Source organism: Ranitomeya imitator, chromosome 1 (genome assembly GCF_032444005.1).
Source record: "Ranitomeya imitator isolate aRanImi1 chromosome 1, aRanImi1.pri, whole genome shotgun sequence".
NCBI lineage: Eukaryota > Metazoa > Chordata > Amphibia > Anura > Dendrobatidae > Ranitomeya > Ranitomeya imitator.
Genome location: NC_091282.1, coordinates 943,129,417 through 943,147,168, shown reverse-complemented (window position 1 = coordinate 943,147,168; position 17,752 = coordinate 943,129,417). Strand labels below are relative to the sequence as shown.

The following is a 17,752-nucleotide window of genomic DNA, read 5'->3' as shown; positions in this document are numbered from 1 at the left end:
TGATATACCGTACCTGAAATATTGGTTGTTGTATGCAAGAAGAGTGTGTATTGAAAAAACATGGATCTTTCCTGGGACTCCATGTATGCACGCTTTGCTTTGGAGCGACTTGAGGCCACGGCCTAAGAGCTCCTGCACACAACCAATTATATCAGACGAGTGCTCTCTGTGGTTTTCACGGTTAGCACTGAACCCATGTTATTCTATAGGGCTGTGGATATGTTCATTTTTTTCCCTCAGCCCGAGTTATCCAAAGAAAAAAAAAATTGATGACATATCCGATTTTGTACTGAATGTCAGATCAAAACCAGCAATGCAATGGAAAACATCGGACCGCACTCGGATGGCATCTAAGTGCAGTCTGATGTTCACGGACTGACACAATAGAGAAAGTGGAGAAACTTTTGTTTTTCTGAGAAAACTGATCCCACTCTGATCAAACTCTTATCAGAATTATTGGACCTTTTCTGTTGGATGGAGAGATAATGGTTGTGTGACCCTACTCTTAGGTAGATTCACTTTTTTAAGCACTTTTAAGTCCTGAATATACAGGTGAAGTATGTGTCATCCATGAGTTGCTTTATGTAGACTCTCTTGATAATAACCCTACATTATTATTGTATTCAGTGAATAGAAAGATATAATTTGTAATGTCAATTGGAACCTGAGAGACTGCAGAGCGATGCCCTAGCTGTGCGACAGAAGGGGTCATGGCAGTCCTCCCTAAAGAAGGCAGTTGTGTATTAAACATGAGATGGTTTGTTGAAAGCACAGTAAATGTGCACATTTCTGCTGCTGATGTTCTGCCTAATATTCCCTGTGGCTTTTTAAGGGCTTTTAAATCACAGAAGGCAGTTTATTGCATTGCGCTTGGATTTTTTGTCTGCATGCACTAATTGTTTTCAGGAGTCACTTGGGGTAGCTGCTATCAAAACACTGAAAGCTTCTTTCACTTACCTTCCTTTGTTGATGATCTAATCTGGTTAATGCGGTTAAGAAGGAAGATTGGTTAAAAAAAAAGTAGAAATTCGAATGTTGGAAATTTCCAGTCATGGTTTCTTAGATATGAGATCGATATTAAGTAGAAAGATATTACATAGCTAAATATTGGATAAAGACTGGTAGATAAATAGTGAAGGTTAGATGGAGAGCGATAGATAGATAGTTTAGATTCCAGTTACCTATCTATATCTATCTATCTATCTATCTATATCTATTTTTCGGACTATAAGGGTACTGTCTCACAGTGGCACTTTGGTCACTACGACGGCACGATCCGTGACGTTCCAGCGATATCCTTACGATCTCGCAGTGTCTGACACGCTCCTGCGATCAGGGACCCCGCTGAGAATCGCACGTCGTAGCAGATCGTTTGAAACTTTCTTTCGTCGTCAAGTGTCCCGCTGTGGCGGCATGATCGCATCGTGTAACAAAGGTGTGCACGATATTGTATACGATGTGCGCATAGTAACCAACAGCTTCTACATCGCACATACGTCATGAAATTATCGCTCCAGCGTCGTGCATTGCGAAGTGTGACCGCAGTGTACAATGCTGGAGCGATAATGGAGCGATGCTGGAGCGTCACGGATCGTGCCGTCGTAGCGACCAAAGTGCCACTGTGAGACGGTACCCTAAGACTCTCTTTTTTCCAAAAAATGTTTTTGGGGAAATGGGGGTGCATCTTATACTGTAGTCTTAATGTACTTATGAGGAATGTGGCGGCAGCAGGAATCGGGCAATTCTGCCATCTCTGGGCTGGGAAGAAGGGGTGTTCGGTGGTCTGACGCTGCAGTGCGATGATCTGACTCCTACATCAGACTGGTGTGGCAGTATTCGGCAGGGCAATTCCATTGCTTCAAATCGGTGGCCTCCTGGAAATTTGCTGCTGGAGGTGGCGCACGCACAGATTGAGTTCTCAGCAATGAGATCTCAGTGCGGAGACCTCAATCTGCGCATGCTCCGCCTTCGGCGGCCACTTTCCCGAAGTCCACTGCATTGCAGCAATGGATGTAATGGGGCTTTGGGCTTTCGTAAAATGTTGGCTGAACCCCTGCACCACTGGACACCGCCAAACCTGCCACAGCAGCCTGGATTGGGAGGCAGATTGTCGCCGGACCACCGAACACCTCCTGTGACCCTGCCCCACCAGTGCTGCCAGTGTCCCCTAGTAAGCTGAATTCGGACTGTAAGACAGACCCCCATTTGACACATAAAATTGTTTCTGTGTTTTCCTCCTGAAAATTTGTGGTGCGTCTTATTGTCTGAAAAATACAGTAAATAAAGATTATTGTTATTATTGTGCATACATTACCTACATGGTTCTCATTGACTTGTATTTCAGGTATGTCAAAGCTTGTACAATAATCAAATAATGACATATTTATTTTTCCTGCAGTATGTGGGGATATCCACGGACAGTTCTTTGATCTGATGAAGCTCTTTGAAGTCGGGGGATCACCTGCCAACACACGTTACCTCTTCTTGGGAGACTACGTTGACAGAGGATACTTTAGCATTGAAGTAAATGCAATTTCCTTCTTAATGAATGGAATTTGAACAACTTGTGACGAACATGTCGGATATAGCTAAATTCTGCATGCCTTTGCCCCTTATGATGTAACTGGATGCATAGCCACGTGTATATCCACATCCGTTAGTGTCTCCATGTGGGATACCTGCAAATAGCCGGTCACAGGCGAGAGCAGGGACTGTAGTGCCACCTGCTGGAAGTAGCAATCCTAAAAGCCAATGCCGACTGCAAGATTTATGATACACAGCTAAACTAGAACCCCCATTTGCAGACATACATCAGCAGGAAAACTGGTTAAATGGATGAGAGGCCGTTGACCGAGGGTCCAAAAGTAAAGTTCCTCTTTGTGTGCAGTTCCAAATGGGCCTTGGAAGACTTATGGGGGTTGCATTGCTCCCCTGAGAAATGTGAGATCTAGTCACAGATGTACTCATACAAATAACCGAATCTATAAAACATACAGCACTACACAGAAGCAAAAAAGTTACAAATAGCCTTTTTATGGCCCCGTCAGACGGACTTATCCAGGCTGCTAAACAATTGCCGCTACTTAAAAGCCAATTGTCACTCGTTTACTGGCATTTTACGCCGACACAATCCTTGGCAATACCATTACTTTGTGTGCATAAAGTACCATGTTCTATGCAGCACATCTCTGCTTTCCACGGGTCGATGTGTTGTTTTTTTACTATGATTTTTGTACCAGCATATTTCACATAACTGTTGTTTTTTTCATGTATCCATATCGTTATAGATTTAAAAAAAAAAAAAAAAGTTGCAATTTTCACACACGCCACTAAAACGAATACTAGACTAGATATTTCTTGTTCTTTACAGGTGATTTTTCATTAATCTTTGCAGACATTACAATGAAATGTAACATTTCTGCACACAACTCTTCGCCCTTGCGTTACAAGGACCTGTTCCCAGATTAAAGCATGCCCAGAAATGCCCTCCTGCATAGCTTAAGGCCTCTTTCACACTTCAGTTGTTTGGCGTCAGTCTAAAACCACCATTTTCCTCAAATAACGGATCCGTCAATTTTTTTTGACGGATCCGTTATTTTCCCATAGACTTGCATTAGCGACGGATTGTGATGGATGGTCGTCCGTTCCATCCGCCATGCGATTTGGCGGACGTTTTCTGAAAATAGACGGACATTGAAACGTTTTTTGTCAACGCCGAAATGGCGGATCGTGACGGATCCGTCGCGTCCGCCATTCCTTAGAATGGCCGCCTATGGGTGACGGATCCGCCGCAACCGTTTTTTCGGCGGATCCGTCGCCCCAATCCGTTTTTTCAATTGCGCATGCTCCAAAAAGTAGATACTTTTCCCAGACAACCCCCAAGTAACGGATCCGTCAAAAAAACGGATCCGTTAGAACCGTTTTCTCAACAATTGTGACGGATCCGTCAATCCGTCACTATGTCGGTAGTGACTGACGCCAAACAACTGAAGTGTGAAAGAGGCCTAATGAGTCCGATTCAGTCTATTTCCAGGTAGCTTCCATGAGGAAACACGAGTCATAAATTAGACTTAGCATAACATTTGCAAAATTTTAGAAGGTTTTTTTTTTATCTTTGTAATAAAAAATTAAAAAAAAAAAAAATAATCATGATCGGGAAAATTGTTTGAAAAATAATCCTAACATAAAAACTGAGCATTAAAACTGGTTATGTATTATAACCAAGTATTAAAAAATCAGGCATGTGTTACTGTCCGATTGCTGCAAATGTTCTTGATATTTTGATAGATGCTCCTTTGCTGGATAAAGTAGAATAACGCATTTGATCGTGTAGTTTTCTCAGCCATTCCATTATTATTTTTTTCTTTTCTTTCAGTGTGTGTTGTACTTGTGGGCCTTGAAAATTCTATATCCGAAAACTCTGTTTTTACTCCGCGGGAATCATGAATGTAGACATCTAACAGAGTATTTTACTTTCAAACAAGAATGTAAGTATTCTAATGAAGGGCTCGTTGCCCCTCTTATTCGTGGGTACAGGACGATTTCTCTGTATACAGATTTTGCTTGTCACATACACACACCGCAATAATGTGGATTTTATGGGACAGTCTCCCCTTCAAGTGTACATAACTAGATTGGTAATTATAACCTCCTGTTCAGTGTCGGACTGGGGTGCTAAGGGCCCACCAACAACCAACTCCAGGGTCCCACTTTTTAGCTTCAGATTGTTTAATGAATAAGATGCTGCCTTTATCTGTTCATAGTGATTCAAGTATATAGTGCCAAGTACTTCTCATATACCAAGGTTGTGGCCCAATCTTGCACAGGGACCCGCCGGAGGATTCTCCTGTGGGCCATTCCAAGCCTGCTCCTATTTACTTGTTGTGTTACATAATGGTTGGTTTTGTTGGGAGTGGAGCAGAAAAGTGCCTATCCTATTTGGTAACCCTTTGCCACTGTCCGTGACTGCAGAATGATGAAAGTGGACTTCCCCTTTCGATTTCTGCCACAAAGTGTAATTATTAGCATAGAGAGCAACATCTATAACGCTGGGAGCATCACTCTGTCCGAAGCCTTTATAGACTGCGCAGGCGCAAGCGCCGGCGCAGTCTGGCCCCCACAGAGTGACGCTCCCAGGAGATCGCGGTATGCGTACGCACTGAACGCATACCGCGATCTCCACCGGAGAGTCAGGGACCGTGGACGCGCCAGGAGGGAGGGTAAGTATATTCACCTGTCCTCCGTTCCAGCGCTGCGTGCGGCTCCGTCTTCCGGCTCCTCTGCTGTGACAGTCCAGTCACAGGCAGAGGAGCCGGAGTGTGTGTTCAAGAAGATGGCGCCGGAAAGCGCGGACTGCGCAGGCGCCGATTCCTGCTGCCGGAATCGGCGCCTGCGCAGTCCGCGCTTTCCGGCGCCATTTTCTTGAAGACACACTCCGGCTCCACTGCAGGTGTGTCTTCAAGAAAATGGCGCCGGAGAGCGCAGACTGCGCAGGCGCTGATTCCTGCTGCCGGAATCGGCGCCTGCGCAGTCCGCGCTTTCCGGCGCCATTTTCTTGAAGACACACCTGCAGTGGAGCCGGACGATAGGTGAGTATGGTATTTTTTTTTTTTATATGGCAGCAGCATACGGGGGCATATAATACAATAGTGGCGCAGGATGGGAGCAGCACATGGCAGCAGCACATGATAGAACGGGCGCAGGATGGCAGCAGCACATGACAGAACGGGCGCAGGATGGCAGCAGCACATGACAGAACGGGCGCAGGATGGCAGCAGCACATGACAGAACGGGCGCAGGATGGCAGCAGCACATGACAGAACGGGCGCAGGATGGCAGCAGCACATGATGGAGACCATATACCAATATAAATGCTCGCCACCCGGGCGTAGAACGGGTTCAATAGCTAGTATGTTATACCGCGCTGCTGTAAGTTACATTAAATTTGTAAAATAATCCACTACTTTAATAAAAATGAGTGTGCAAGCAAAAACAATAAAATGTTTAGTATCAAATAGATTTTTTTTATTGTGCAAACATCACATAAAAGCCATTATATATGGCCCTAATAACCTGAAAATATAAGTTATTACATTATCATATCTGAAGTGTAAATGGTATTACAAAATCTCCAAATGCCGCATATAACATGTTTTTTTTTCTTTGTGATGTATAAAAAGTTTATATATACAGCTCTGGCAAAAATTAAGAGACCACCACATCAAATCCCCGTTATGGGCAGCCCAATCTCCAGACCTGGACCCCATTAAAAACCTCTGGAATGTGATCAAGAGGATGATGGATAGTCACAAGCCATCAAACAAAGAAGAACTGCTTACATTTTTGCACCAGAAGCAGTGTGAAAGACTGGTGGAAAGCATGCCAAGACGCATGAAAGCTGTGATTAAAAATCATGGTTATTCCACAAAATATTGATTTCTGAACTCTTCCTGAGTTATTGTTTCTAAATGATTATGAACTTTTTTTTTTTTGCATTATTTGAGGTCTTTAGAAAAAAAATACAAAATTTATTGCTTGGAAATTCGGAGACATGCTGACAGAGATTTATAGAATAAATGAACAATTTACATTTTACTCAAAAATATACCTATAAAGAGGAAAATCAGACATACTGAACATTTTTCAGTGGTCTCTTAATTTCTCCTTCGCTTCATTGGGGGACACAGGACTGTGGGTGTATGCTATTGCCGCCAGGAGGCTGGCACTAAGTAAACATGAAAAAACGTTTAGCTCCTCCTCCGTCGTATACACCCTGACACTGGCCACCGGAGAACCTAGTTCGTGCTTAGTGTCTGAAGGAGGCACACGTCTAGATCCAGACCTTTTTGGATCCCTTTTTTCTCTACATCGTGGAAGTAAGACAGGGGCGACGGACCCTTTTGAAGGGGTCCGATCTCCCCAAACCATCAACGGGCGAGCACGTGTGAGTATTCCTCCACGTATCCATTCCCGCAACGTGGGATTACTTGCCGGACTTAGCCCTGACCACCCTAAGGTAACAGAACCATAGGCTGTACAGGTGCTCGTGGAATGTCCATGCGGCCCCCATTGCATCACCAATGCTAGACAGCGGTGATAGAAGGGTGGCTGATGGTCCCTCTCCTCAAAGGAAGATGGAGTTAGAGTGCCTGCACCATCTTTTTAAAACCCCCCTGACCTTAACATCCAGAGGGGGGCTAAAGGGGACTCCTGTGACAGCGCATCTTTTACCTGGCAGGACGGATTTGCAGGCAGCACATTCTCTCGCCGCAGTCTTTCATCTACTGTCAGCCCCGCGACCTCCCTGGCGTCAGGCAGCGCCGCGGTGTGTCTTTTGCGGGCTGCGCCGTAGGCTTACTAGTGCGGCGCAGCGCCGCGGCCTGGTATTCCGGCGTTACTTCTGGGGCGATTATTAAATTTACTCCCCGGCTTCTGACTGGGGTAGGCCGCGGGCGGAAGCCCCGCTCCTTCCGGCACGTCATCTTCCGGGTCTGCCCCCTTTTTTCCTCGCCGACGAAAAATCCAGGCCCCGGCTTTGGCCTGCTGTAGGCCGCAGGTACGCTGCATTTCCAGCAGCTCCGCCCACTGATGAGGGCGCTCTTTTTTAAAAAGAGAGAACGACAGCGCACACTCATCTCTCTGTGACCGGTTCCACAGTACGTGCGGGGACAAAGGACTGGAGTAAGTGCTACTCCCCCCAGCCTGACAGCAGCAATATCTGCATTCCTTCAGTCAGTCTAGAGACCCTGATTATAGCATATACAGAGCACCATGTCTAGAATGTCCAAATCTCACACGGTCTTATATACCGTATGTGTATCATGTCGGTCCCCTTTACCGCATGCCCAGAGTAATGGTCTCTGTGAGGCCTGCGATTCTGAACGTGCTCAGGAGCCCCCCAGCGATTTCCCCTGCGACTCAGGTCCCTTATTAAGGCAATCGAGTCCCTTCATACCCCGGCTGGAGTCAGGGACAGCGGTTCACCTTCCTTAGAGAGATCCTCCGATTCTCAAGAGCCTTCAGCCTACAGGGGCCACACTCGCACTAGGCAGATGCGGGGCAATCGAAACCTCACAGCGTCTCCCGGTCCATGAGGTGCATCTGCATCTTGGAGTTCCACCTCTCGTTCACCTTCCCCAGCAGAGAGCGGTGAACTCGGTTCAGACTATGATTCTGAGGGGTCCCTTAATTTGGAGACACCTGGTTTTCAGGAGTCAGTAGACAGCCTAATTGAGGCCATCAACCAGACCCTGGGAGTAGAAGACGAACCCGCCTTGACCTCGGATCACAAGGTTTCATTCAAGAGGGCCAAGCAGTCTCATAGGGTTTTCTCATCTCACCCTGAGTTTGAGGACTTGGTCCAATGTCACCGAGAACATCCGAATAGACGTTTCTCAGGTCAAAAGGCCTTGAAGGCAAGATACCCTTTTGCTCCTGAGCTACGTAATAAATGGGCGGAATCCCTTTCGGTAGATCCTCCGGTATCTCGCTTGGCCTCTAAAACACTGTTATCCCTTCCCAACGGCTCCTCTATTAGGGATCCTACGGATCGGCTTATAGAAGGTTTGTCTCGTTCAGTTTTTGAGGCCTCTGGTTCAGCCCTCTCGCCCTCTTTTGCGGCAACATGGGTAGCTAAGGCCATGATGTCTTGGTCAGAATCTTTGACTAAGGCTCTTTAGGAGAGGGACCTGCCAGTAGAGTTGACAGAAATGTCAAATCAAATAGCTCTTGCAGGGAGTTATCTGATCAATGCGTCCTTAGATGCAGCAAACTGTGCAGCATCAGCAGCAGCAAACGCAATTGCCATTAGAAGGGCTCTCTGGTTGAGAACATGGAATGTAAGTATGTACTGTTTTTTTTTTTTTACTTTTACAATGGTAACCATGGTAAACATCGGGTTACTAAGCGCGGCCTTGCGCTTAGTAACCCGATGTTTACCCTGGTTACCCGGGGACTTCGGCATCGTTGGTCGCTGGAGAGCTGTCTGTGTGACAGCTCTCCAGCGACCACACAACGACTAAACAGCGACGCTGCAGCGATTATAGGCTGAACTCGATGGACAAATGTCTTTTTTCGGCCTTACTAACTATGTTACTATGTTACTATGCTGCAGCGTCGCTAAATGTAATGGTACCTTTAGGAAGGATGGTTGCAGCAAGGGAAGCAGTTCCATTTGCACAACTCCATCTTCGCCCTCTCCAACATGCACTTTTAACATGCTGTTAAACATGGTCAACCTCAACCTCAAGTGCCGTCTGTCTCTCCAGGTCGGGCAAGCCCTCTCATGGTGGTTAACCAGTCCATCGCTACTAAAGGGGAAACCATTTCCCCAACCCATTGGCTGGTAGTCACGACGGATGCCAGCCTCCTCGGTTGGGGAGCAGTGTTTTATCACCACACAGCTCAGGGACGCTGGTCCCCTCGGGAGTCAGATCTTCCGATCAATCTTTTAGAGAATTGGGCAGTTCGGCTGGCTTTGCAGCACTTTCATCATCTTCTGGCAGGCCGCCCTGTCCGGATTCATTCAGACAATGCCACAGCCGTGGCATACATAAATCATCAAGGGGGTACCCGCGGCAGGGCGGCCACGCAGGAAGTAATGCAAATACTTCTCTGGGCCGAGAGAAATCACTCGGCAGTCCACATCCCGGGCAAAAAGAACTGGGTTGCGGATTTTCTCAGTCAGCAGGGCCTGGCGTCCGGGAAATGGTCTCTCCATCCCGAAGTATTTCAACAAATATGTCAGCAATGGGGGACTCCAGGCGTGGACTGAATGGCTTCCGGGAGAAATGCCAAGGTGCCCAGGTTTGTCGCCCGGTATCGAGATCCACAGGCAATTGCCTTGGATGCGTTAGTTCTACCTTGGAACCAATTTCATCTTCCATATCTGTTTCCCCGTCTGGCGCTGCTCCCGAAGGTAATCAGGAAGGTCAAGACAGAGGGAGTACCGACTATTCTGGTCACCCCCGATTGGCCGCGTCAGTCATGGTACGCAGTCCTAGTGCAGCTGCTCGCCGGAGTTCCATGGCGACTTCCAGACCGCCCGGATCTTCTATCTCGGGGCCCGATCTACCACCAGAACTTAGGGGCCCTATGTTTATTGGCCTGGCCGTTGAATCTTGGGTTCTAACACAGGCCGGGTTCTCCCAAGAGGTAGCCGCTATCATGATTAGCACCCAGAAATCCGTCTCGGCTCGTATTTATCATCACACCTGGAAGGTTTTCCTTTCATGGTGCAGAAAGTGTGGACTAACTCCACTACGTTTCCCCATCCCTAACATTCTTGCTTTTCTCCAGGCCGGCCTGGATTCAGGGCCGGCACCAAGTACTCTTAAGAGACAAATATCAGCCTTGTCGGTCCTTTTTCAGTGCAAAATCGCTATTAATCTACAGGTAAAGATTTTCTTTCAGGGAGTCGCTCATAAGGTTCCTCCTTATAGGACTCCTCTGAATGCTTGGGACCTTAATTTGGTCTTAGGTGCCTTGCAGGAGGCTCCTTTCGAACCTCTTCAGGACGTCTCTTTAACTTATCTTTCCTGGAAGGTTGTATTCTTGGTGGCCATAACTTCCATTAGGCGGGTATCAGAGCTGGCAGCTCTATCCTGCCGTGCTCCTTTTCTATGTTTCCATCAGGATAAGGTGGTGCTCAGACCAGCACCCTCCTTTTTGCCAAAGGTAGTCTCCTCATTTTTTATTAACGAGGACATCGTTCTACCTTCTTTTTGCCCGACGCACCGGGTGGAAAAACCTCTCCATACGTTAGACCTAGTGAGAGCGCTGAGGAGATACATTTCTCGGATGGCTCCTTTTTGGCAGGCGGACGCACTGTTTGTCCTCCCAGAGGGTCGCAGGAGAGGATTCGCTGCCTCAAGGTCTACCTTTGCCAGATGGATATGCTCGGCTATTTAGGAGGCCTACCGCATTAAAGGAATGGCAGTTCTGGCTGGAATCAAAGCTCATTCCACTCGAGCAGAGGGGGCTTCCTGGGCGCTTCGGCACCAGGCTTCAGCAGAGCAGATTTGCAGGGCTGCAACCTGGTCTAGTCTGCATACCTTTTCCAAACACTACAATATCCACACTCAGACTTCTGCAGATGCAAGTCTGGGTAGAAGGATTCTTCAGGCAGCGGTAGCTCACTTGTAACCGGCAGTTGCCTGGATACTATACCGGTGAGTTAATTACTCACCCAGGGACTGCTTTAGGACATCCCACGGTCCTGTGTCCCCCAATGAGGCAAAGGAGAAATAGGGATTTTTGTGTTACTCACCGTAAAATCCTTTTCTCGGAGACACTCATTGGTGGACACAGCTCCCTCCCTGTTAGCCAGATGGCTCCTTTTTTTGTTTTGTTTCTGACTTTTCAGTCGGTGGGGTCGTTTCTAGACATGATATTTCTGTATAAATGATGATGTATTTTTTTCTTTTATTCTCCTACTGCTTTTGCACCAAACTGGGTTCTCCGGTGGCCAGTATCAGGGGGTATATGGCAGAGAAGGAGCTAAACTTTTTTTCATGTTTACTTAGTGTCAGCCTCCTGGCGGCCATAGCATACACCCACAGTCCTGTGTTCCCCAATGAGTGTCTCGGAGAAAAGGATTTTACGGTGAGTAACACAAAAATCCCTATTTTTGCCACAGCTGTATATATAGATCTGTACAAGTCTAAACATAGATGTATGGTATATATAGATCTATCTATCTGTCTGTCTATCTATATGTCTATCTATCTATCTATCCCTCAAAACAGCATTGAAAACTAATTCCATTTCCCTTAGATGAGACATAGCCTCATACAGCCATGCCAAATTACATAAAAATGCATGGCTGGAACACAAAAGTGGAAAAAGCTGGTTGTTACGACCTTTCCAACCACTTTCGATCAAAGTCAGCACGACGTTCTAAGGATCTGTTTACATGCACCATATCTGCTGTGTGATTTCACTTTTCTAAGGAGACTGACATTGATTTTCTTGTCCCTCTGATAAGGATGTTGTCAGTTTTTAATAACTGAAGTCTATGAGCAGTGCCTAACAGGTTGATAGAACCATTTGTTGCTATAAGTTAAGCCCCCGTTACACCTTAGATCACTGTCCGCCAAATGAGGGCTCCACTGATCATTCGACCGACTGTTCTCACACTTTGACAAATGTGATCAGTCTTGTTTATCCTTAAGGTACCGTCACACTTAGCGACGCTGCAGCGATACCGACAACGATCCGGATCGCTGCAGCGTCGCTGTTTGGTCGCTGGAGAGCTGTCAAACAGACAGCTCTCCAGCGACCAACGATCCCGAGGTCCCCGATAACCAGGGTAAACATCGGGTAACTAAGCGCAGGGCCGCGCTTAGTAACCCGATGTTTACCCTGGTTACCAGCGTAAAAAAACAAACAGTACATACTTACATTCAGCTGTCTGTCCCTTGCCGTCTGGTTCCTGCACTGACTGCTGGCCGTAAAGTGAAAGTGAAAGCACAGCACAGCGGTGAGTCACACAGCGGTGACTCACCGCTGTGGCTGTGCTCTGCTTTCACTTTACGGCCAGCAGTCAGTGCAGGAACCAGACGGCAAGGGACAGACAGCTGAATGTAAGTATGTACTGTTTGTTTTTTTACGCTGGTAACCAGGGTAAACATCGGGTTACTAAGCGCGGCCCTGCGCTTAGTTACCCGATGTTTACCCTGGTTACCAGTGAAGACATCGCTGAATCGGTGTCACACACGCCGATTCAGCGATGTCTACGGGGAGTCCAGCGACGAAATAAAGTTCTGGACTTTCTTCCCCGACCAGCGATATCACAGCAGGGGCCTGATTGCTGCTGCCTGTCACACTGGACGATATCGCTAGCGAGGACGCTGCAACGTCACGGATCGCTAGCGATATCGTCTAGTGTGACAGTACCTTTAGCTGATAATTTCCGACAAGACTTTACTCTTTAATGTGACTCTCTACCATAGGATTGAAAAGCGACTACAATTTACATGTGTAGACATCCTACCTGATGTCCTCTGTTTGCCTTCTTCACTCAGCTGCATTCCTCCTGCTTCTAAGATGTCTGTCACAGTGGCATGAGAAGCGCCGTTGTCAGTCTAAACCATGTATCTCCTTCCTTTCCTATCCCATTGCCCAGGAAACACAGGAAAGGTTTGGTTCAGGCCACTGTGGCCGCCATCTTTAGAAGAATGAAACTCCAATCTGAGTGGAAGAGGCAGCAGGGGACAGACTAAGGGCACTAATTAGGGTGACTACATAGGAAAAATGTGTAGTCACTTTTAGGTGATTTGCTTTAAATCTCTGCATTCCCGATCCTAAATATTCTGACATGTTGCTCTAATGCTGTATTAGATGAACAGTCCATAGAGCTTGAATAAAAAAAGAAATTTGATAATCCAATTTAAACTTCTGATTTTTAAAGGCTGTTAATTTGGATGTAACCAGATTTCACAATACAGACTGCATACATCATTATCTAGACCTTGCGAGGATGATGGACTTAGCTTGAAAATCCATCCATATACAGATAGCTGTATTATCCTTTTAGTTTCCTTGACAAATATTAAACAGAGAAATAGACTTTAAAAATGCTCATTTTAATTTGAAGATTATACATTTATTCTGGCATGGGTTTTTATAGTAAGTACAACTGCCTCATAGGGTCTAAGATAGTTGACTATGTGCAGTTTTTTTTTTTTCTGTTAGAAATTCGGGCTTTAAAGAATACTAAGGAACCTCTTATCTAACTAGACAATGGATATTATGATTTTTTTTTGTTAATAAATGTATTTAAAAATAATGTTTTAAAACTTCAGTCATGAACACAGATCTAAATATTATTATTATTATCATTATTTAATATTATAGTGCCATTTATTCCATGGCGCTTTACATGTGAGGAGGGGTATACATAAATATTCACAATAATTATATTTTGATTCATTACATTTTTCATTTTTACTTAAGAGGTTTTGTTTTTTATAGGAGGCTTGTGACAGTACAATATTGATTTTTAACATCTGGATTTTTACTATCATTAAAAGGTAAAATAAAATATTCAGAAAGAGTGTATGATGCCTGCATGGATGCCTTTGACTGCCTTCCTCTGGCTGCTCTAATGAACCAACAGTTCCTGTGTGTACACGGTGGCTTATCTCCAGAGATCAACACTTTAGATGATATTAGAAAAGTAAGTGCCTAGAAAAAACGACTGTCAGTGTTTTTGTGCAAAGATATGATCTCTAAACATAAAAACAAACAATTGCTTTGCAAGAAGCAGACATGTTTCAAGGGTTATGTACCCTACTAAAAAGATCTATCAAACATGCATGGAAATATGAGCAGAAAGGTTTCAAAATGTTATAATTGTATCTCTTTTCAGAAGCTTAAGTTCTTTGGTTCTCTTAATACTGCCACAGGGTTAAATGATAACATTCTGGTGGCCTTTAAAGAGTTATCCAGGATCTTATTGTTTTTTTTTTATTATGTGCCAAAAAACTAACAGGTAAGTGTACGTCTGCCTGAGGTTTCAGGCTCAAAAGGCTACTTGGCACAAGCCACTCTGTCTTCCAGACTCCAGACATCCCAATACTCTTTAACCCTTGTACAGAGATCTGGCTTTACAATAGGACCCAGCGTAATGCTGCCATGGAAGGGCTGCCGTCCAGAGGTAGAAATGGCCGTCAAACAGGGTCCGTGCCAGGGTCACATCAAGGACAAAATCATAATCCGTAAGAATAGTCAGAAACAAGCCGGGGTCAAAACAGGAATGCACTAAACAAAGTAGGAGCAGAAGCACACACCTACCTAGAGAAACATAAAGTTATGTCTAGCAGCTTCCAGCAGCGAGCTGGAAGCTTTAGTAGGGTGTGGTGCTCTCCAGTTGGCTGGAGCAGGGATGCTGATAACTTCAGCTTGACATCAGACACCGATGCTGCCTGACTGGACGGCACTACAGGTCCCAGCCACTCAAACCTTAGTTGCTGGTCAGGGCCTGCTTTCCAGAGCTTCTGGTTCTGACATTTTTATCACCGGCGCCGCCCACAGAGTGAATACAGCGGCGCATTGTAACAGAAGCAGAAGTCGCAGGTTGTGGTTTAGATGTGGCAGTAGTTAGTTGGTAACTACCTACCTGTTCTACCTGGCACCGGCTAGAAGCATAAATGCCAGCGATTCAGCTGCTCTACATTAACAGAGCAGCTTTTCGTCTTCCAGGCTGCTTTGTCGGAGGAGCGTGACTGCAGAGATCATGCTGACTGACATCCAGCTCCCCGCAGTTAGGCAACAGGGAGCTGGCTGACAGCATGACTTCGGCAGTCATGCCTCGTTAACAGAGCAAAGCGGAAGAGGAGCCGGGACATCAGCGGAAGCTGCAGAACCGCCAGATGGAGCAGTCTGTGACCACTCTGTGCTGGCTGAGACCGGAACAGGCAAGTAGATTAGATAGCAATAATCTACCTGTTGGTTCTTAGGCCAATAGAATAATATCGTCCTGGATAACCCCTTTAATCTGTTATTAAGGCCCCCTTTGTCTGTTAGGCAAAACAGACTTATATTTATTTTTAATGAAACAATTTTTATAATGTTCCAATGCCTAGGGATTGTTGTTACGTACCCTTTATGGTGCTCACTGGTGGCCTTTTTATTAGCTGGCCTTCATGATAGCAGGACTCACTCCATCGCATGAGGACCCTGGTGAGGGGCTGTATCACTGAGCATTTGAGACCACTAGCACTGGACAGATTAGGTGGGCTTTCGACATAACATATACAGTCATGGCCAAAAGTATTCACACCCCTGCAATTCTGTCAGATAATACTCAGTTTCTTCCTGAACATGATTGCAAACACAAATTCTTTGGTATTATTATCTTCATTTAATTTGTCTTAAATGAAAAAAGCACAAAAAGAATTGTTCTAAACCCAAATTGGATATAATTCCACACCAAACATAAAAAAAGGGGGTAGACAAAAGTATTGGCACTGTTCGAAAAATCATGTGATGCTTCTCTAATTTGTGTAATTAACAGTACCTGTAACTTACCTGTGGCACCTAACAGGTGTTGGCAATAACTAAATCACACTTGCAGCCAGTTGACATGGATTAAAGTTGACTCAACCTCTGTCCTGTGTCCTTGAGTGTACCACATTGAGCATGGAGAAAAGAAAGAAGACCAAAGAACTGTCTGAGGACTTGAGAAACCAAATTGTGAGGAAGCATGAGCAATCTCAAGGCTACAAGTCCATCTCCAGAGACCTGAATGTTCCTGTGTCTACCGTGCGCAGTGTCATCAAGAAGTTTAAAGCCCATGGCACCATGGCTAACCTCCCTAGATGTGGACGGAAAAGAAAAATTGACAAGAGATTTCAACGCAAGATTGTGTGGATGTTAGATAAAGAACCTCAACTAACATCCAAACAAGTTCAAGCTGCCCTGCAGTCCGAGGGTACAACAGTGTCAACCCTTACTATCCGTCAGTGTCTGAATGAAAAGGGACTGTATGGTAGGAAACCCAGGAAGACCCCACTTCTTACCCCGAGACATAAAAAAGCCAGGCTGGAGTTTGCCAAAACTTACCTGAAAAAGCCTAAAACGTTTTGGAAGAATGTTCTCTGGTCAGATGAGACCAAAGTAGAGCTTTTTGGGCAAAGGCATCAACATAGAGTTTACAGGAGAAAAAAAGAGGCATTCAAAGAAAAGAACACGGTCCCTACAGTCAAACATGGCGGAGGTTCCCTGATGTTTTGGGGTTGCTTTGCTTCATCTGGCACTGGACTGCTTGACCGTGTGCATGGCATTATGAAGTCTGAAGACTACCAACAAATTTTGCAGCATAATGTAGGGCCCAGTGTGAGAAAGCTGGGTCTCCCTCAGAGGTCATGGGTCTTCCAGCAGGACAATGACCCAAAACACACTTCAAAAAGCACTAGAAAATGTTTTGAGAGAAAGCACTGGAGACTTCTAAGGTGGCCAGCAATGAGTCCAGACCTGAATCCCATAGAACACCTGTGGAGAGATCAAAAAATGGCAGTTTGGAGAAGGCACCCTTCAAATATCAGGGACCTGGAGCAGTTTGCCAAAGAAGAATGGTCTAAAATTCCAGCAGAGCATTGTAAGAAACTCATTGATGGTTACCGGAAGCAGTTGGTCGCAGTTATTTTGGCTAAAGGTTGTGCAACCAAGTATTAGGCTGAGGGTGCCAATACTTTTGTCTGGCCCATTTTTGGAGTTTTGTGTGAAATGATCAATGTTTTGCTTTTTGCTTCATTTCTCTTTTGTGTTTTTTCACTTAAGACAAACTAAATGAAGATAATAATACCAAAGAATTTGTGTTTGCAATCATGTTCAGGAAGAAACTGAGTATTATCTGACAGAATTGCAGGGGTGTCAATACTTTTGGCCATGACTGTATGTAACAGTAATATGTATGTAATATGTAGGAGGCACGAAGTGTAAGTACCGAAGTTGCTGAACGCCTCTTGCTCCACTCTTCTTACAGATCTATTATTTGCCATCAAGAATCTCCAGAATTTCAAATTATCCAAATGGTTGAGCGGGGTTTTTTTTTTAATAAATTGAATGCATAATTGCATATTTACTACGTTTTTTTTTTTTTATTGAATATGCAGTCGGTAATAAGTGGCTTTTTGAAATGCAATCTGCATATTTATCAACACATTATTTCATTCCTGAGTATTTCAGTTACAAAGCCATGAATAATTTACAAGCCTAAAATAAGTTTGGAATTCCAGCTCCGTATTGCATA

At 45.2% G+C, this 17,752-nt stretch overlaps 1 protein-coding gene across 2 annotated transcripts in view; it reads left to right on the top strand.

Annotated features, from left to right (window-relative positions):
* Nucleotides 1–17,752, top strand: part of PPP3CA (protein phosphatase 3 catalytic subunit alpha) — a 413,429-nt gene that overhangs the window by 278,074 nt on the left and 117,603 nt on the right. For both annotated transcript variants that reach the window (XM_069743640.1, XM_069743639.1), the window contains exons 3-5: nucleotides 2,399–2,523; nucleotides 4,376–4,487; nucleotides 14,031–14,176. In XM_069743640.1, coding sequence (XP_069599741.1) covers nucleotides 2,399–2,523; nucleotides 4,376–4,487; nucleotides 14,031–14,176 — 383 coding nt within the window. The remainder of the gene's footprint in view (nucleotides 1–2,398; nucleotides 2,524–4,375; nucleotides 4,488–14,030; nucleotides 14,177–17,752) is intronic.